Below are 22,524 nucleotides of genomic sequence, written 5' to 3'. Positions count from 1 at the left end.
GAAAGTTATTCCTGTGATTTTCAGCCTCACTGTTTGTCATTGCAACAATATACCAATCTTATCTTTATATAAAATTTCTGACCTTGTGGCTCAAATAGGAGTTCAACATTGATAATCTCTGCCATATGTTCTACTTGCTCCCTACAAGGGAGCATCAGCTGTGACTATGATCTTCATGGCACAGTTAAAAAACATACAGAGGTGCAAAATGCATGTATTAACCACAAAAAAAATGGGGAATTGTGCAACACAAACATAGAAAGAACAAACTAACCTTTTTTACAAAACAATTAAGATCCAAAATGTCAAGAAAGCTTGACCAAAGGTATGATTTATTTTCTGCATTATGTCTTACCTAACATCATCCAAATAAGTTACAGAGAGCTTATAATGCCAATATATATCAAGGGAGATCACAAGAGGGCCAAAGCATCCAGTAACAAGCATAAGCAGAGGAATGTAAAATACGTGCTGTAGATAAGACGGAAAGTCATCCATTTGACAGATGTTTCTGATTAGCGTAGAATAGAGGATAAAGAAGTGTTCTGTCTCAGTCCAGTTGGGTTTTTTGAGGGTTTGGGGTTTTTTTAGAGACGTAGATTATTTTAACGAAGAAATCATTTCCACTCTTTCAAAAATGACGAGAGCATACTGAAGAAATAATGGCAATGCTTCACAAAAATTGTACAGTAATAGACTGTGCTCAAAAAAACACCTTACAGAACACAGGGACACTAACGATTTTGGAAGATGGCTATATATCCATTTACATTTGCTTTCATAACGATATTCCTCAATATTCAGCATTAGCACACATAGAAAAGCTATATTTCATGTGTAAAGAACCAAATTAGCTACAAGAAGCTGTTCAAGACTAAGCATCCTTTCTTAACCCTTGATTCTAAGAGTTACATACAAAAAAAACCCAAAAATTCCTGGTTACAACACTATTCACAGTACTTGCTTACAGTTTTGTATTTCCATTACAAGAAAAATGAAGCACATCCATAAACTTAATTATTTTAAAGGATGTCATAAATTTCCTACAATACAATTTTATAATATACTTGTGTGCTACTACTACTGAAGCAAAAAATGAAGGTTCCTCCTATGGCAAAGCATTGATTCAACATCATCCTGGGAACTCAAATAACACTTCTAATTCCATCTCCTTCGCCCCAACTTTTTTTAAAGAAACATTTAACTTGCTCTGAAACAGTTTTTATTTAGCCACCACGGTCTCTATCGCACTGTTGTTAAGCCAAGCCATGTTCCAAGTGTCCTTTCAGGACTAGCACAGCAGAATTCAGGCACAAGCTCCAAACTGTGCACTAATTTGTCACAGGTACAGCAGCATGCCTATGTCTAATTCAGATCAGACTTCTGCTGCAAAGAAATCTGACAATGAGACCATTGCTTCTGTTGTAAAGCTGAGGTGCTGCAGGAATACAAACAACAGTAAAGTCCCCGGCCTTCAAACATCTCAGACTACTACAACAAGAAAGCTTAAACCTTAATTTGCAGCAGTCATATGACACTTGTTAAAAGTAAAACCAGTAATTCTGCCTGTTACTGTTGAAAAGGTCTAAAGAATACCAGTTAAAAAAGCCCAAATCATCAAATTAAAATATTACAAATACCAGACATTTATCCACATTAATGCTGAATTTGTCATTAAAGTCCATACAATTTACCTTGTGCAGAAAGTCTGATAACCTAATTCATTTATTCAAGTTATTATTTCTAAGTAAAGATTAAACTAAGTAATTTCACGATTATAAGCCGCACCATTTTGACTAAAATTTTGGTCTGAACCCAGAAGTGCGGCTTATAATCAGGTGTGGCCAATACATTGATGAGGTTCAGAAATTTGCCAGCCCAGAAGTGCGAGCCCGCACAACCCCAAGCTGAGCCGGAGCCCGCCCGGCCCCAGCAGGGGAAAGGTGGGGCTGATCTGAGCCTGCACAGCCCCTGTGGGGGGAAAAGGAGGGCCGATCCAAGCCTGCCCGGCCCCAATCCGAGCCCACAAGGCCCCGGCAGGGGAAAAGTGGGGCCAATCCAAGCTTGCCTGGCCCCAGCAGAGGAAAAGTGGGGCCAATCCGAGCTTGCCTGGCCCCAGCAGGAGAAAAGTGGGGCCGATCCGAGCTCGCCCGGTCCCAGCAGGGGAAAAGCATCCTTGCTGTGAATAAAAGTGCAGCTTATAATCAGGTGCGGCTTATATATGGACGAAGACCTAAACGTTGCTGACACCTGGACGTGTGGCTTATAATCGTGAAATTACCGTACATCCTTTTCCCTGTATGAGGTGGAAAATGAGCTAAAAAACACCAAATCCTTAGTTACATTATTACAAAAATGTATTTTGAGATCAGGCAACATATATACACATGGTTTCTGTTGATGATACAAAAGCATAACATTTATATGGATAGATACATAAAATTTCAAGCAAAATGCACACATTACTACCGTAAGACACAACAGAAATATGAGGCATGACTCAAGATATTATATCTATAAATTGACTTATTTCTTGCACAAAACTAGCAAATACTGTGCAAGTAAAAACACAGTGTTGCTTGCTAAAGACACTGGTTAACTAAATACCCCTGAACTTGTACCAAAATGCATGACCCCATCCAGGATGCAGCATGAAATGCTAGCTCATGGTAGTCCATGACATACACCAGTATTTCCCCCTGTCTCAAGCTAGGAAGGACAGGGAAAGAAAACCAGTTTCCATATGCAGCCTTGAACATCACGTATCCAGCCTAGAACCATTTACAACCTGTGCTGATATCAGTGCAGCCTTAAAAGTACCAGGTACAAAGTTTAGAACAGCAAGGAGTGTTTGTATAAAACAGTAAAGTTTAAGAGTCCTTTTTTACTTTTGTCCAGCATAGTCTGGTTCCTAACAAATAAAATTTTGCAGAAAACATGCAATGCAACCAAGACCCTGTCTGGTTGAACTCCACGGAAGCACTCACAACAGTTTATACTGCTAAGAAGTGTCTTAGACTTGGAGGTGGGGGGGATGTTTTTTTGTTTCTTATTTCTTGTCACTAAAAACACAAGAATACATTGAAGATCTGCAAGTGGGATCTTCAAGAGTATTTAAGCAGATTTAAGAGCCCCTTCACCAATCAGATACATCAGAAAATTCCAGGGAAAGTGTGCTGATGGAATGACCACCTGAATGATACCTCAACTGGTCTACTCACACAACTTAAAAGAGCCATTAAAACACCAACACAAAGACCAACAATTCCATGACAGACATGCAAAACTTTTAAAAGCTGAAATACAAGCATCATATCTCTCCCCATTATTTCTGGATGGTTAGATCAGTATTCCACATTAGGAGGGTGACAAATTTTATTACTTTAGATTAAGTTTGACTCAATATTGAGATTATTCTCCAATTCTTCTGTGCTTACAAAATGTTTCTACAAACAGATGAACTTCCTGCTTGCCTTTGCTCTTCAATACTTTATAAACTTCTAAAGGATGTGAACTCTCTTCGATATTGCTATGGTAAGATGCCAGAAATTTGACATGAGACATGAGCCAAAAATTAACTTTTCAGAAGCATTTCCAAACCATCTGTTGAAGAGGTATTTAGAGTACAAAATAATTAATACCACCTTCAATAAAACACTAAACACACAGTAGTCTGGTCTTTCCTTTGCGCAATTAAAAATTTTGAAAGCATCAAACTACTCAGAACAGATTACGAATCATTTAAAATAATTTTACCTTTTTTAAGACACTATTAGGTTTGGGGTTTTTTTCTTAAACACAGCAGTACTGACTTCCTTGAAATTGCTGATTAGAACTTTAAATGAACAACTGTGCATACAAACTCGCCTTCAGGAGAAGCCAAAATCAAACTTGTGACCTTATCCAATGTAAAACTGTATCTAAATCAATAATGTCTTCACGGTTCTTAACACGAATATCCAAAAACAATGAAAGTGCAGATGGAAGCCATAAGCAAATTCAAGAGAGAGAAAAATTCCTCCTTAACTCGCACTTTGTCACAGTTGATTTATGATTCACAAACAAATTCCATACCTCAACTCTGCAAGATAGCAAGACTGGGGGAGAGAAGAAGCAGGTATATGCAGCCCCTCACACAGTGTTCACCTTTGAGCACATTATGCTCCAGGTATGTTTTATGTGCACAAGTCTATTGTACTGCTGTGATGACATATCCTGTGATTCATCAACTCCTTATAAAATGTCAATGAAGAGCTCCCAGAAATTCATTAATGCTGAAAAAAACTTGGTAATGGTTTTGACGTTACAAGACGGCAGTTCTATACTTGCAATGTACAAAATCCTGGAAAATAAGTTGTTCAAAACATGTTTGCCTACGTTTCTGAAGGAAACCGTTTAGTTTAATAGCCACAAAATAAACCCATATTTTATTTACTAAGATAATTTATGAATGCACATAAAATCTGGGCAATCATGAACTCTGAAAACTACCAGTACTCTTAGAAATAACTACTTAAGGATATTAAATACTAAGTAGGAGAGAGATTCATAGAGTTTCAGTAATCAGGTAAAATCAAAACTTCAAATTAAGAACACAGCTTGAATTATCTATTCACAAATAATCTAATGGGTTCTCCAAAACTCATTTAAAAAAAATTAAATAATCTATAAAGTATTTCAACTTCCAACAAGTCCTACTTTCCCCCCAAAGAAACAACAAATAATGTTTTTAAAGGTTGTAGCCCCAGAATAAAAGATGAGTGCCAATAAATTCGAATAAGAACATCATATAAATTCTTTTGATGTGTTTGCACTATTTTGTTACTGAGAAAGAGAAGGAGACACACTTGAGCTCAGTTTCATTTGCTTTCTAGGTTGTAGTCTTTTCTGTGCATAAGCACAGAGACTATACCTTTCTTCCCATACTGTCAATTTTGATCTTATCCTCTGTGTAATTTCCCAGTGGCTTTATTTTTGAAAGCAAGATTATATCAGGAAGAGAACTCAAAAAAGGTTCAATTAAGAGAGAGAATCTTTTTTTGCTTGTTTCTGGGGTTCAGTTCCAATGTTTTGTTCCCGTGCAATGTTTAGGCCAAACAGCTCTTCACATTCTAACTTTTCTTCTGACTTCTACTTTCCACCCATCCTAATGAGGATGGTCACATATTCTCATATGCTCAGAGTGTTGCTACAGAACAAAAAAATTGTGAATTTCTGCTTAGTTCCTTTACATCCTTTCATTTGTTTATTTTTTCTTCTAACATATTCAGTAAATTACTTCCCTTCCTTTGAATTCCAGTCATAACCTAGCCTATGATACTACCATGTTTTTCAATTCCAAAACATTGGCCCTTAAAATATTGCAGTATTTATAGACCTATATATATATATCTTGCATAAATCTCTGCATGTTGTTACTTGTAAGCCAGAAAAAATTTCCAGAAATTTCCATTAAGCTCCTTATTTCCTTACAAATATCTTCCCAGAATTACTCCTTTTCCCCAAAGAATATAAAACTCCAGCAGAAGTTGAACTGATCAACTTTCCCTCTCCCTGCTCAGTTGTTATCTCTTTTCTTACACTTGAAAACATTCAAGGCAGATGTTACTCTGCTATGTGTTTATGCAGCAATTACTGCTTTCAGGTGTACTCCAACACAATGAATGTGTCAACTGTTAAATTATCAACTCTAATTCAAAGAGGGGGAAAAAATGACCACAACAGGTGGTCCCAGATTTTGGGACTAGAGATCACTGAGCTGAAAACTGCCACATAAAAAGCATCTTTCTCTAGGATGACTCCTTAGTCCAGGGCACAGCTCCATCCATCCAGGTGCAGCTCTATATCCAAAGAGATTGTGCTGCCCTCCTGTGGTCCGTGAAGATTTTAAGATGCAGAAGTCACACACAGAACCAAGAAAAATTCAGATTCTTCACTTGAAAGACAGATTGCATAGATAAACATTACACTTTGAAGAAAGTAAAAAAGCCAAAATGCTGTTGCAGGGATATCAAAGTCTCCGGATGCCTCTGCCTGAAAGGACCGCTTAGGCTTTGTAGAGGGGACCGCATAGGCTTTGTAGAGGAAACAGAGAACAGCCACGTTAAAACTCAGCTGTCCCTCAGTTACCATGTGTAGAAAACAGCAATGTTAGGTGACCTACAAAAATACTGTAAAAACAGGTAAAAACCTGGTAAGTTTAAATCCTTGTGTTGATTACGCTACATAGGAAACTGAATTATGAATCTCTGGGATAGGGCAAATGGGTGACACAAAAAAGCTAAAGGCACAAGTTATCACTGATGTAACTGGATTTAAGTCTAACGACAAAACTTACAGAACAATCTTCAAATAAGCAGCGAAGACATTTTACAGCAAGAAATACCAGAATACTGAAGCAGATCAAATATCCCTTTTAAAGTCAAGATTGGTGCTACAGAAAACCAATTTAAATTTTACAGTAACTGGAGATACTAACATATTAGTATAATCTGGAAAAATATTAAGAGTAATGTCAACAACAATTTTGCTGTTTCTCCAATAGCATATCCAGACTATTTGGAGACAGAAAATTGTTAATTCCTCCTCCTCCTAAATCTTTGTAATTAATACAAATATGATAAATGTCATCACTGCCTTCTCTATGAAGTGACACTCTAGAACAGCATCACTCCTAAGTACACCTTACTGATCATTAAAGGATATTAATTTCTATATTTCTATTCCCTAAAAATACCTCTGATGGTGATTTTGAGCCATGTTCAAAAGAAAATGTCCTTTTGAATCATATTAATCATCTGGATATTTTCTGGACATTGTTCAAAACCATAACTACTAGAATGCTAGCATTCCTTCACTCCTCAATAGTAACCTTTCACAAAAAATGACCTGCATCTCCATGCTATGGAGTACTTAGTACAAACATAACCTCCAAACCTCTGGTTTGAGAGATGAATAATGTAACTTTTGGGGTCTGCTCACCCATGAATAAGGAACACAGAAATGTAAAATGGAGAAGGAAACTAGTAAACTCTACCACAATTATACCAGGAGTAAAAGAAAGACCAAATAGTTTAAATAAAACAAAGGGCAGAGTTACTTAACAGGCTACTTAACTTTATTAAAGATTTCTGGTTAAGATAAGAAAAATTAATTTAACAACCTTGTTAAAAAATATCTGCTATGCACCTAGGAGTTAATGTTTTTGGGATTTATGCCCTTCCACACGTCTAACAACTTTAGAGACAAAAAAGAAAAAACGTCACAGTCTAACAAATAAAATTACTTTATCTAGGGCAGATCATAGTCCAATTCTATACAGGTAAAGTCAGTTTAGGCCACTGACTGTCAAGTGCAGATATTTTGTCAAAGTTCCTCATGAATTAATCAAGAACATGCTTCAACTATCAGAACCAAGACAACTGTGACTTTACAAAACCAAATCATTATTAATTGTCTTCAGTGCTCAAGCTATAAATCTGTAAAACATTTCAACTTGCAACTGCAGTATTTCATTTTAATTCTTTAGTATATTCAGTAAACAAACACAAACCTCAACAGGACTAAAAAAAGCATGCACTGAACTTTATGTAGAGTATTCTACAAAACAAATCTCTCCAAAGCCTAATAAACTCCCAATTAACAAGGACTTGTGAACTTTGAAAATCATACCTCCAGGAATTAGACCTCATCAAAACCTGAACTTTTGTTGTAGGGGATATTCAATATGGAGCATTAAGGTTTCATATTCTCTGAGGGCTTACACTTACCCCACAAAGCAAGGCACTGAAACAAAGGTGACACTTCCCAGTGTAGCTATCATCCATATGAAAGTCCACCAATCACACTCACCACAAAAGGATATTACAGAGCAGGCCAAACACAAGGAGAATGTGTTCTCACTGAATCAAAATGCAGCTGTTATAACTTAGTATCATTCTTTCTAGTATAATTTTTAATAAGATACACTAGCAACTGTTGTTTTATCTTTGCAGATTTTTAGTATTTCTGAGGCTGTAGGCATGTCATTTAGATCAAAACATCACCTAAGAAAATGCAACCGACTTCAAGCAAACATAAAATGCTGAACTTGTATTCCTTACAATGCATATGCATTGATTTCATGAGGCAAGTGTCTTAAGTTGCAATGCAAGATGCAACCAGAAGTATTCTATCACCATGTGTTGAAAACAGGTGGAGTAGTATTTCCTTATCTCTTCCATGACCCATCCCTCATAACTCCAGGTTGGGGGGATAACCTCTGTTAATGGGCCAGCTGTTAAAACCAGGTGAGGCAGTTTTCTTCATCTCTTCCACAACTGTCCTTTGACCAGGGAAGTATCTTCTGCTAATGGGCCATTTAGTCTCACTGCAAGACTGATAAAATTACATCATCCCATTGTGGGATGATCCACCCAGAGGGAGGAGTCAAGCATTCCTACCTAGATAAAATCTGAGATTTGGAACATCAGGGCAGCCTTTTTTTCCACTGGATTCCCAGAGGAAGGCCAGGCTCATCTACGCCATCACTGGACCTTCAGAAAAAAAACTACACCCTTCTCCAGGATCATTGCTTCAACAGAACCACATCTGTTACTGCAGGAGGACTGTAACCACCATCGAATCTGACTGCTACCAACACCCTGACTGACGGAGTGTCAGGTTGTATTTTGACTCTGTGGTTTTTCTGTATTATTGCATTTTCATTTTAATTTTCCTAGTAAAGAACTGTTATTCCTATTCCCATATCTTTACCTTAGAGCTTCTTAATTTCAAAAATATAGTAATTTAGAGGGTGTTTACATTCTCCATTTCCAGAGAGGCTCCTGCCTTCCTTAGCAGACATCTGTCTTTTCAAACCAAGACAGCATGGGAAACAGCTATGTTTTCAAAGAGTATTCATTTCAGTAAATCATTGTGCCTAAAGATCATTACTACATACTAATTTAACTTCAACATATAATAGCTTTGCCTCCTGTCTTCAAATAGGCATTATAAAAACATAAAATAATTAACTCCCTTCCCTGTTTTGCTTGGTAACCCAAGACAGTCTCAAAAGAAAAAAGGGAGGAAGAGCATGGTAAGTTATTGAGTTAAACCAGAAGATTTTTTTTTTGTTGAAAAATTAGTAATTGCATTCAAACTTCCATGAAAATTGTCCTCAGACCAACTGCCCAATGTTATATCCCTGAACAGTCAAAAGAACCTAAGAAGCCACATATGAAATACAAAGTTTTGCAAGAATACCCTTTTTAAGGCAAGTAAAAGAAGATATACCGGTGTTGCCTATATTACAAAAATGAGAATTTTTGCCTTCTCTTTGCTACTGAAAATTATTTACTTCTCGAGTATGTATCAAAAATATGAGGGAACCTGGCTGTATTACAATCACAAGTTTTCCAGATCTTGAACTGCAAAGTAAAATGCACACATAAATGTGGTTTAAACTTATTTAAATGAGTGCAGCAAAACTGTAACTTTAAGGAGAAGTTAATGAGAAGCAGCTTCAGTTGAGCTTCCCTTGGACTGTTACACCCATGTGGCTTGCAGGCAAGGAGCTCTCTGATATGGAAAAATCAGCTGAAGAAGGATGAGTTCCTGCTTCAGAATGCCTCAGACACTGAAGTAGGCTAAAACACTATTAAAAAAATCTTCAAAGTCTTTCAAAAAGTTCTGACAGCTTGAAAGGGAAATAAAGAACTTTAAAGGATGTCTTTTAACTCTTTTTGTTTTACAGAATAAATGACTGTCTGGATTTAATTTTAAAAATACAGTTGCTTTTAACTTTTAAAGTTAAATGCAAAATTTGCATCTCTTGATTAGCGAAAGTGTTCATAAGATGTCAGATTCCCTAAACCATCCCTTATTTTTAAGTATAATGTATTCTCAACTTGGAAAGCATCTTTCCTGTCAAAATATTCAAAAGGTAATACCAATATAAAAAGCATAACAAAAAAGAGACCTAGCCTCACAAAAAAAAATCCCAGAAACAACCTGGATATATTGAATCAATTCTGACAATTTCAAATAAAATAACTCTGCATCTAATACACCATTTATTCCACAATTATAATATTATTCAGTTCTATGAGCTATTACGAACAACTTTAATATGGACACAAAGTCACAAACTTTTATGTTAGTTAGAAGATAATTACATCATTAAATGCTGTTCCTTTCATTAAAACTAATTTTGTTTATGATGAGAGTTAGAAAATTCTCAAAATTTTCTTCTTTTTCTGTTGAGGGGACACACTACATTAAAGTATCCTTTACTTAACAACAGTTCTGGAAGCTGAAGCTGACACTGATCCTTCAGGACTGTTGTTTGGTATCCACCAAGACTGTTTAATCAAAACATCAGGTAATTCCATAGAACTGGAACGCTATGCTCTCTGTTACTGTTCCACTCCATGTTATTCAAAGTTTCAAAGATGTTGCTAAATTACAAATGCAAACATTGTTTTACTCTGTTAGTAGATACCATTTCATGCATATTGTTACTGAAATGATGGTTCATTTCAGATGAAAGAACACAAATAAAGCATTTCTTTTAAGTTCTTTTACTTCCTGCTTAACAACTATTTCAACTCATGAGAAAAGTAGTAAGAGTTTGTAAGACTGTAGGTCAATTACCTCTCATTCTTGAATTTCACAGTTGGATAAAAAGAGTCACTAAATAAAAAGCTGTTTTAAAGAAAAAAATCCTGTTTTTAGAAAAGTCTCTTTTTTTGTTTCACAGTGAACACAATGTTCGATGAAAAAATATGACAGTACCAAAGTCTTCTATGTCCATATATCCTCAGAGTAATAAAGGTCCAGAAGGGTTATCACCGTCCAACCCTACATTCACACACTTTGCCCCTCCCTTTAATATGTTTGGGATGAGCCTAATGGAAAGCACCTCTAATCATATCCAGCCAAGCTTATCTTAATATCCACAAAGCCTTTGCAGTGAGCAGGAAATGAACCTGAAGACAATGACTCCATTCCAACACACAGGACCAAGAACACAAGCAAAGACTCCATGACTGACTGAAGTTCCAAAAAGGAATAAAACCCCCTTTCTAACGCTGCCTAAAAAAACCAGAGAAGATGTTGCATTTCTTAGCTGGTCATAAATTAAATACAATCACCTCTTTCCCGAACCTCACGTATAATCAGCAGTAGCACAGTATTTCCATTCAATAAGCCCTTTTTTCCAAAATTTTCAGCCTTTGCTCAAAATTTTCAGCCTCTGCCTTGCTAGGGAAGAAATGAAAACATTTCCTATGATGACATACATCAATACAAGGAAATAATCACATGATATATCTCATTTTCCTTCTGTCTCATTGCGACCACCTACACTTTTATATTCTGGTATCTCTTTTTACTCTCTGTATATACTAACAACCACAATAATTTTATTCCTATGGAAGGTATCTATGGATGCCTTTACTTCTATGGAAAACTCAACACAACCAAGCACTGAGTTTGGTTTTTGGGTTGTGTCAACTGCTGACCGAAACCAAGGCCAATCTTTTGTTCCCAGTTTGCTCATCAGATGTTGATGACCTGAGAGAAGTAACATCACCATGTGTGGTCACATACAGACTGAATTTTAAAACAGATTTAAATTGCTTACCTGACTTAGCTCAAACATAGAGAAAACTGGCATATTTTCTTATGAAACAGCTAAGTAGCTTCACCAGAAGAAGATCCTATTAAATACACACACAGGCACACAAACCCTCACCTTCCCCAGGACTGACTGCAGAAGGAAGACTGGTCCAGTCTAGGGTCCAGTTGGGGCATGGATGAGGAGAAAATTTTGCTTCAATTCCATTTTCCTTCATGAAAGGAGGAACAAAATAAATTAAGACCCTTTACCCACTTATGATGGTATCAAAATTCTCACTAAATTGAATGGCATTAGATCAACCTGCAACACTGTCAATCTCAGTGAAACTGAACAGCCAGATGACTCTACATTATACAACATTCAAATTATGTATTTCTCTCATTCTCACAAAAAAGCCTTGCTATTTTGTTTTTAGGAAATGCTGTCAGCTTCTATGCAAAAAATACTGAGTTATGGAACATGATGGACAGTTTTCTTTAACAAAACTCATTAGAGTTCCCAGATGTTCAAAGCTTTAATCAAACATTAAAAACAAAAATAAAGAACCCAATTGAAAAGGATAATGAAGCCAAACATAAAAGCAATAGCTTTTTGTCATTCTTTATATAAATAACATTAAAAGATAAACACAGTATTGCAATTCAAAAAAGAAGTTACAGTAATTTCATGAATACAAGCCGCAGCAATTTGACAAAAATTTTGGTGGAAACCCGGAAGTGCGGCTAATAGTCGGGGGCAGCTAATCTGTGAATAATTTTCTGACATTTACAACCCCAGATGTGCCAGCCAGGGCGCCGAGCCAAGCACCTGCCAGTAAAAGCCGGCATTCCGCGATTGTTACAGTGTTACTGTGTTGCCCTGGCTCCCTGCAGGCAGCACGGGGGGCGGGGAGAGAGGCGGGAGAGCTCTCTTTCCTCCTCTGCCGCAGCCCGGGGGGGGGGGGGGGGGGGGGGCGCCGCCATTGCCGCGGCTCGGGGAGCTGACGGGGGCCCTGCGCCGTGATTGCCGCAGCCCGGGGAGGACGGGGGTGGGGCGCGCCGCCATTGCTGCGGCCCGGGGAGGAGGGGGGGTGCTCTGCCCCCGCCCTCCGCCGCCGTGGCGTGAGCGGGCCGCTCTCTCCGTGCCCAGCCGGCGCCGCGGCGCGAGCGAGGCACTCTCTCCGTGCCCGGCCTGCGCCGCGGTGGGAGCAGGGCCGGGGCGAGCAAACCCAGAGGTGGCAGCCAGCCCCGAGTGGCAGCGCCGGGCTGGGCCACCTGGCCCCATCAGCAGCCCCTAGCGGCCCGAGCCTGCACAGCCTTAGTTGAGCCAATAAACCCCCGCCATGCCGCGGTTCTGTTACTATTTGGCAACTTTGTTGCATGCGGGTCCTCGCTGCGAAAGACAGAGCGGCTTATATTCAGGTGCGGCTTATTTATGGACAAAAACCGAAATATTTGCCAACACCCAGAGATGCGGCTTATACTCAGTGCGGCTTGTATTCGTGAATTTACTGTACTTTGATTATTCAGAATCATTGATAGGGCTCCAGCAGTCCTATCTTTGCTTAAATCCTAGTATCAATCAAATATCAGAAGAGAAGAAAAAAGTAGAACCACTTCTAAGTCAATGCGTATAAGATTTAAGACAAAGGGTATTAAAGCCTGTCAAAATTAGCTTGCACAATTTTAATAAATTCTACTTACTCCAAATCAGGCAAATATGGCCATAAAAATAACTAATTAAAAAGCTCAAATTACCATTAACTTAGTCATGGTTGGCCTCGGACCACCTATAAAATGACTGTCTTCATTATCCTCTTCCAACTCATCAGGGACTGAAGTGGAGTTCTGCAGCTGTTCCTCAGGAGGAGACATCAACTCTGGAAGCTGGAGAAACTCCATGTTGCATTTGCCTGCAGCTTTCTTTACTCCAGGTACTTCTTGAACTCTTCGATACCAACTGGCTATCAGTGGCAAGTTTACCAGATTTTTGCCTTGTTTCTTGCTGGAAACCTAGAATAATAAAATGAGAAGATTAGTGGCTACTGTAAATTTCTTGCTACAAGCCACCAAAAGGCTCAAACTACAGAAGCAAGCTCAGCTCCATGCTGAGCACACGCACTCACAGCATGATGGCAATACAAAAATCAGCTGGTTCAGAGCTTCAGGAGCAATTGCCAGTTGGCCATTTAGACTATATCTGCAATTCCCACTTGCTTAATAGGATGAAAAGGTTTACATGACCAATTTTAAACATAATTTCAGGCAGTAACAGGAAAACTCCATATAAAAAATCCTCTTAAATATGTGCTATTTCCTAACCCAGGAATGATTAGTTTTGGTTGGTTGTCAGACAAAAAAACCCAATGAAGCAATTTGCCATAAATACTGAACTCCAAGCATGACATTATGGTACCTGAATGGTCTTTCCCAGAAGTATCTCTTAAAAGCTCATCCACCAACAGCTCTTTTGCTGGGAACTACAAGCCTGAAATACCTTAGACTATGTGGTAACAGGCATACATTACCCCTTGTCTTTACTCAAGTCTTTGCACTACATCTGTGGCTTTTTAAAAACTAAAACTGAGTATCTTTTTAAATCATGTATTAAGTTCATATTTTTATACAGTAACAGCAACTAGTATATTTTTCTGAATTAAGTGTATGTGATTAACAGTTAATGTGGTGTCCAATACAAACTAGTATTTTAAATGTAAAAAATTAAATAAAAACATTTCTTAAGTAAGAATATGTTGCACATATTAAAAAAATATATACCCAAATAACTTTTTAAGATGAAGTCCAGCTACTTTAAAAAGGATGCATTTGATGAAATTAAAAACTTTTGTTTAGATTCCCAAACGTTCTAGAACAATGGAGATTGTCCTCTTACAGGAGAGGCAGTGAAGTCTCTTTAGAAACACTCAAAATATGACTAGACATGATCCTGGGCAACTGGCTCTAGCTGACCCTGCTCTGAGCAGGGTGGTTAGACAAGATGAGCTCCAGATGTGACTTCCAACCTCAATTACTCCAATTTCAACTATTTTGTGATGCTGTGCCTGCTTTAAACAGAAAATTAAAATTCATTATTGCATGAACAGGTAGAAAAGGCCATGCAAAACCAACATTCTTCCTGGATTTGTCCGCAGTGTGGAAATAGAAATTGGTAAAGAACGCTTGAAATGACATGAAATTTGAAACAGCTCTCCTGCATGCTGTGTTTATAATATGCTTAGGGTAATCACAAGTAATTAGCAATAGCTAACGCAGCAAAAGAAGGATGAACTGCATAACTTTAGTATCTAATTTCATATCCTAATAGTAACAAGGGCAAAACCACATTAATTCAGTTAAGGAAGAAGTCTTTTGGAAAGCAATTCTAAGAGGCACTGTTACACTTGTTATCAAGTGTTCTAAATTGTATTTTAAAAAGTGAATAATGGTTTTTCTCAGATGAGGAATGAGCTTTTGTTACACTTCTATTAATTTTCAACAGTTACAACTAATAGAAAGCACAACAAAGGTAACCTCAATGATAAGAGCAATGAAATGAGGTAATGAAAAACAACCCTTCAGCTTCATTATCTTACTTTTGGTAATTATAATTACAATCAGCTAGTCAGGTCTCCTCATATTAATAGGATGATATTTTCCAGACACATACTCACTTAAGATTTCATTATTATTCACACCCTTAATTCAAAGTGGAACTACAACGACAGTGGATTTTTTAAACACAATCCAAGAAGTCCAGTTATACAAGTGACAAATATCACTTTCATACAGAATTAAACTCTGGGGCTTCCATCAACAAGAACAGTACCCACTCACTGCCTGCAAGAAGTTTTCAGATGCGAGTTTTTCAATTTTGAAGACAACTGGGCATCAAGGTATAATTACTTAGAAAATGATCATTCACCAGAGAACAGAAATAAACAAACATTATCCCACAGCTCTTGTAAATTAGGTAAAAATAAAACCGAAAGACAGGTTTTCAGGGCAATCCTAGGTGTGAGCTAACATAAGGGTACTGTAAAATACCTAGTCCACAAGCTGCAGAACACCAGGGCTCAAAGGTAACATATAAAAAGTCAATAAATACAGAATTCTCAGCTGCTCACAGTACATTCACAGAATGATTCCAACTACATTGCTGATATCACTCTAAAAGTTATGCTCTTATTTAAAAAGGTCTTGGAAAATCAAAGGTTGAAATACATTAAAGTTTTTTAAATAGTAAGAAAACATTTTGCCTTACTACTTTTGTTTAGTATCATCCATACAGAAGTTGCTGTTCACCTCCAACTATGTAATTAGCAAAACAAACAGAGCAGATGTGAATTCAGAAGCTTTTCTGTAAAATAACTCATCATCTCAATTCAAAGGTAGCATATTGCTATCATCATACAGAAATCCACTGAGGATTATGATACTGGTTAAAGACGTTATAAAGTGGACATTTGTCACAACATTTGATAGTCATTATCTTAATTTTTGAGATTGTTATCCTCAATCTGACTAACAGCATTTTCTCCAGGAATTCAATTTGTTTTCAAACACCATAAGGGGAATTTGGCAAACCAACTCGCAAAATCAAAATGCAAATGTTCCTAGAACAGACATCAGCTTAGCTATAAATCTCACAGAGTAACTGCAGGAATAGAACTGTAGGAGGCAAACTCATCGTATCATTTTACTGTGATGGGAAATAAAGACATAGTCATAATTTCCTTAAATCCCTCCTGTGCGTTTATCCTCATAAAACTAAGTACACAGATTGTGCTGAGCAAGGCTCTTGCATAGTCTTGCCAAAGAAGTTTTTCCCACTGTAGAACTAGTTTTTAAGTTGAGGTCAAGTCACCTGCACTAATATTTTTAAATTATTATTTTCTGGGTAAATTGGTGCCAAAATACATTGGTATAATATTTAAACTGCTAACAGTGTTTACTAACCATTGATATGTTCTGTATCTAGAAGTAACTTTAGTGACCTCACCAATCCCTGTTTTTTGTGTTTGTACAAAAACAAGACAGATCCTTGATTTTGGGTTAAGATCACATTGTAAACACTACAGTATGTTTCAAATTAGCATATATTACAACTTTCAGGTTCTTTAAAAACATACATGTACACTAGTTAATATCTGCAGAATTTGTCAGCTTACCAAGAACTGATGGATGCATGGCAAAAGCACTAGATCTGCCACAGTAAAATAAAGCCCTTCTGCAAAAACGTGGTCCAAGAGCGGAAGGTCAGAGGTTTTTGTTCTCCTGATGTAAGGGGCCTCCCTGTTGACTGCATTTGGTACTTCCTGAGCAAGTAGTTTAGAGAAAGCTACACTCAGCTCCAAACTTGAAGGTGGATGCTCATGGACTTCCCCTGCTGCTTCTTCAAGCTCAGGCACTCCACTCTTGGCACCTGCCTTCTGCTGTTGAAGTTTCTGCCTTCGAATTTTGTCATCGTTATGTACTCGGACAGGTTCTCCAAGCTTCCTTTCAAACAGTAAAATGTCAGGAGGAATAGCCTGGCAGTGCTCAGGAGAGCCTGCCAAAAATCTTTCAACAGCCAGAGGTATGCTGATCTCACACAGCCTGGTCCACTGGCTCACCTGTCAAATAAATGTACATAATTAATGTCTCTACAGAAAGAGAAACTAAAGCCAGGGTAACTTGTGGCTACATTGGTTACTCAATCACTTCAAGCAAAGGAATTGCAGCTTTAAATACATTCTTTGTTAATCTTAGAAACTCAGATATTTCTGTATTGCTTTTATAACAGCAGAGTTAGGAAGCTAAGTCGTACATATAACAGTTATCCAGTATAGCATGTTTTTATTTCCTTATTATTGACATAAAATTAGGGTGGTTGTGTAACTCATAAGAAACAAAGCTGTGAACTGAATTGAAGGCACAGTAATCAATGGCAACCATGGAAATAGCAATCATGCCAGGCTGGAATTCAGCCTCCTGAGAGGCATGAGGAAGGCAAGTCTAGATGGATGAGCTGCCAGATGAGTAAACTGCTACATGATAAATGGGCTGGCATCTCAACTCAAAGGGTAGTGTTGGTTAATAGTTCACACTCTACCTGAAGGCCAGTCTGGAGTGGAAATCTTTAAGGGTCTATGCTGAGGCCTATCCCATTTCATCATCTTTTCCTGGAGAAGGGAGATGGAATACACTCCCATCAAGGATGACAGGGAATTGAGAAGAGCAGACAACAAATTCCCAAGAAACTCCAAGGTAGAGCTGCTATTCACATGAGCCTGCACAGACTAGAGAATGATCTGAGAGAACTGATATGAAACTCCGAATATTCCACACCTAGGAGGGACTTATACCCTGGAATGATACAGTCTAGGGCCTGGCCAGGTAGCCACTCAGCTGAAAAGACACAGGACAACCTGATGAGGATAAGCTAAACAAAAGCGACCTTGACAGTGAAGGTTAACAATATACAGTGCTCTTGAAATCAAAATTAGAACTAAGAAAATTACAGTAAGAAATTAGGATTTCTTAGTTTACTTCAAATTTTATAACTCATTTATACTGCTAGACATGAAACAAAGATTTGACCTACTTTTTAACATTAAGGTTCATTTTTGAGTGAAAAAAGGAGTATCTTCAAAAATAATTATTTTTCATCTTTGTGCCAAAAATAAAGGTACTTCACCATAGAGGAAACCACATTTTTAAATTAAGTTAAAAAGTTTAATTAAGTTTTTTACTAAAAGAAGTTACTTGACATCAATATTAAGAGTCTACTTCAGAGCATTTAATACTTATTAAAAAACCAATCAATGTATCTAAGAGAGAGAGACACACTCACTTCTGCACAGGCTTTTAAGCAGGTCTTCTTAAAGCCCAAGAGTGCCAAAATATCCTTTTTAGATGGATCTGCCTCGAATGTTTTCTGTATTATATGTCTTAAGACCACAGAAAGCCCAGCTCGGCAGAATTTGTCATCTTTCACAACAACAGCAGGTAAACTGCAGCTCTGCACAACCACTGGAAGCTGACATCTGGAGATTAAACGGACCTCAAGATCACCAACAAGGTTTTTTGTCACACACTGATCACCCACGTCTTCACCAGTCGGCACTAAGAAAACTTTAAATAATTTGCAGTCACAGTAGGATAGTAAAAACAGTGAGATAGACGTATGAAGAGGAAAGATACTATCTCTGTACTGATGAGAAAAAGCCAAATATAAATGTTCTTCAGCAACATTATCTTTCATCTTCTTCCTGAGATGAAGTTCCTGAAATAGAAGTCAGAGTACAACATTCATAAAAGAATACAGATTTTTAAAAAATAATAATAAATTCAAAGCTCTGGTTTTTCCACTATCTGCTCCAACTGATTTTAACATAAGACAGTACTAAAGACATCCTGCCTGAATAATTTGCAGGCCCTTTTTTGAGAGAAAAGAATGATTTCACATCTACACGATCTCTTCACATACTAGATTGTGAATAGGAAAATTATCTCCTTTTTTTTTTTTTTTTTACATTTTAGCATATTTCTGACATCAAACAAAACCTGAAGAAAATATTTAATTTTAAATTTTTAAGTTCATAAACATTTTAGAGCAAGGCGTTTGGGGTTTTTTTACATTAAAATCTCCCACAATATTAACCATGCATTATTAAAAAAAAACAAGTTCCTGAGCACATATCTACAACAATAATACAATACAAACATCTGTCTTTTTGTAACTGCTAAAAGACATTTATAGCAGGTATTTAGGCCATGGGGAATAATATTGGCTTCTGTATTAAAAATCAATCCAGAGTTGGGTGAGATAACTGAAGGACTCACAAAGAAATAAACATTCATCGCGTGGATACTACATGAACACTTCAAATACACAACTACTTTAGAACTTTAAAGCAGCCAAAGTCATTAGTAGCAAAGCTGAAATTAATATCTTCTCATTATATTAAAAACTCAAATAATTTTCCTTACAGTGGGTTGAAAGCTACATTTTTCCTACTACAATATTCCACAGGAGTTTAACATAAGACACCAATGCAGTAATTTTTCTGCTCCATCATTCAGCAGCATTCCCTTACAGATGACAGGTGGCACTGAAAAGCCTTAGACACCAGATGGCCCTCTTACAACGAGCATCACAGACCAAAGCTCGAGCACAGCGAGGAAAAGAAATTTAAACGTTGCTAAGAAAAGACAGAATAGGGTTTTATACACATATGTATAAAGCACGAGTGGCACTGGAACAGCATCAGCCATTCACATAACTGTCTAGATTAATAAGGTCTTTGCACAATTCCACGAACATGCTGCAAGTATTGTAAAAAATAAAAAAGTTTTCATTTGATACATCTTGATTATTTATTTTTTTCCATGTAGGCATACATCACACTTACTAGTTTACATTACCTACCACAGGGCCAAATCAATTGCCCAAAAAGAGGGAGTGGAAAACAAAATCAAGTCCACCTGACATTAAGAACATACTAATGTCTGTTACAGCTAAACATTTTTAACCATTAAATGACAAGAACAATGGCTCTGAGTACTGTTGCTTTTCTTTAATAAGTCTTGACAGCATGGAAGTTGAGACAGACTCTATATCCCAAGTGCAGCTCTTTGGTAGAAATCATACAGTGAAGGCACTGCCAGAGAGGTAAATCTAGAAGAGTTACCACTACCATATCACATCCATACCTTCTAGCATTTAAACTCCTATTCTCGACTACAGTACCTCTTTCAATATTAAGAAGTACTCCTGTATGCATTTGGGTTATTATTTTTGTTTTACATGGGAACTCAAAGAGCTTACAAGTCCATCTTTTGCTGGGCATGCAAACCACTCAGACATACATATTAACCTCATCACTCCATTTTTTCTTCTAGTTGATGCTCCTGGAATCAATCAGCTATTTTGGTCATTTTCATGCAATGCAAAACCGTTAAATATTTTGGTAAACTCTGACAAGGTTTCTACTTCCAAAGTATATTTTTCTACAGTTTCCATTTATTAATCAGCCATTCTTACAATCTATTTTTTAAAATTCCTTACAAGTAATTTTAACAAAATGGGCTTCTGTAATGACTGCAACTTGTTACATAGGTCATTCGAATATCAAAGCATTCAGTCTGGATTTATTTAAATTGTTAGTTATTGCAAAAATTTGTGTCCCTCCACTACACCAGTAACTGAACATCTCCCAGACTTTCCTCTCAAAGAGCCTTGCAAGGTGGAAGTTTCCTGGGTTCCTGTTAGACATGTGAAAAAGCAAAAGCACAAAAAGAGTTTTAGTTCAGTGTCACTGAAAATCTATTCTAGGGCAAGCCAAAAATTCAGACATTTTTCCTTAAGGGCTTTGTTGTTTGTTTGGTTGTGAGATTTTGGGTTTTTTTAAGGTCAGTCAGTGACAATGAAAACTACAGTCAGGTTAATTTTATTCTCAAATCTCTCACAGAAGAAAAACTAAACCTGTCCAGGAGTTCTGCCTATAAGTGACTTTATCTCTGTTTCCTCATTATTTTCTGTGAAAAGAAAGGCCTTCTTGAATCATCACTTCAACTGAGCTGTACACCCTTGCACTGACAAACCCCAACCCTCTCCTATATTTTATTTCCAAGAATTCCTTCTAACATTTTGTCTCTAAGCACTGACATTATAAAGTCTCTTCCTATATTTTTTGTTTCCAGTACAGGTGCTTTTCCACAGTTTTAGCTCTGCAGAGTTAATATTCCTTGTATATTTATGCACAGATTTTCAATTCAAAGACTGAACAGCCAGCCTGGTTGCCTATTCTCACTTAAGTATTTTCACAGTACTACTATCTATCCATTAAAGGTGTTTATTAATCTCTTGGCAGCTTACTGAGACAAAAGCAGACACATACACAATAAAATGAAACGTGCAATACAGAACCAACCAAACCTAGTAAGACATTGCACTATTTGCTCATAGTACTTTTTCCCAGCACTTTTTTCCTCTAATTAGACCATGAATTCTGTGCCAAGAGATGAATTTTTATTCTATTGGCCACATTTACAGTAGACACTGTTTGAAAGAGAGAAAATGAAAAGCAATGGTCAATACAAGATCTGCACCACAACTTAAAAGACAAAGATAAATAATGCTGCCTGTCTGGTATAAAAGACACCTATTTAAAAATTATAAATTTTATGTAACTTTCACTAGCTATGCTGTTTTTTACCATTTTCTATTCCCTTTCAACATGCACTAAAGTTAAATTAGTTTCACTCAGGTGCCCTGTTAACAACGTAATAAAGAAAATGGCTGCTTTAAAAGCGAAGTGCTTCCCATAAAAATTAAAGACAATTAAATAAGTACATAAACATCCTCTTCCTTTTTGCCCCATCCATTTGTCGATTACTACACCCTAAAACGGAACTTTTGTTAAGCAGGCGCATTAACATTTGAGAAATGTTTAATATAATGCCATTTTAAAACGTGGCAAATATTTAACTTAGTGCAAAGTATTACTTGTGCTCTAAGGCACAAGACGATCCATTTACTGGATGCGTTTAGGGTCACCCCTGCACCCTCAGGGAGCTGGGGGAAGCACAGAAGAGCTTCGGAGCCAAGCTTCAGGCGGGTCTGCGAATAAAGTGAAAGTTGCGGGCGGGCCATGGGGGACACAGCGGGGCCGCGGGGGACACAGCCAGGATTCAGCACACGCCTGAGCTCAGCGACTGCAGAGAGCGACAGCACCAAACCAGAACTCTCTCGCAGACCCGCTCCCCAAAGCCTCTGCTCCCAGCTGCTCTCGGCCCCCAGGCAGCACTACCAAACCAGCCCCAGGACGGACTTTTCTACCACCACCCTCCCTTCATGCTCCCCTTTCTCCCGCTCCTTTTCCTTACCCCGGCCCGGCCGCTTCCGCCCCGGCTCCGCCCCTTCCTCCCCTTCCTGCACCG

The 22,524-nt window shown here is 37.6% G+C and overlaps 1 protein-coding gene across 5 annotated transcripts in view; it reads right to left on the bottom strand.

The window, feature by feature from the left end:
- GSTCD (glutathione S-transferase C-terminal domain containing) overlaps window positions 1–22,502 on the bottom strand; it is a 55,430-nt gene extending 32,928 nt beyond the window's left edge. For all 5 annotated transcript variants that reach the window (XR_004417934.1, XM_033059851.1, XM_033059852.2 and 2 more), the window contains exons 1-5: window positions 22,471–22,502; window positions 18,434–18,865; window positions 16,770–17,213; window positions 13,360–13,614; window positions 11,738–11,831 (exon numbers count right to left, since the gene is read on the bottom strand). Coding sequence is in view for 4 of the 5 variants with exons in the window: in XM_033059851.1 (XP_032915742.1) it covers window positions 11,738–11,831; window positions 13,360–13,614; window positions 16,770–17,213; window positions 18,434–18,844 (1,204 nt within the window). In the remaining variant the exon portion in view is untranslated. The remainder of the gene's footprint in view (window positions 1–11,737; window positions 11,832–13,359; window positions 13,615–16,769; window positions 17,214–18,433; window positions 18,866–22,470) is intronic.
- Window positions 22,503–22,524: the final 22 nt, after the last annotated feature.

Source organism: Catharus ustulatus, chromosome 5 (assembly GCF_009819885.2).
Source record: "Catharus ustulatus isolate bCatUst1 chromosome 5, bCatUst1.pri.v2, whole genome shotgun sequence".
Classification (NCBI taxonomy): domain Eukaryota; kingdom Metazoa; phylum Chordata; class Aves; order Passeriformes; family Turdidae; genus Catharus; species Catharus ustulatus.
This window is presented reverse-complemented; position numbering and strand designations above follow the sequence as displayed.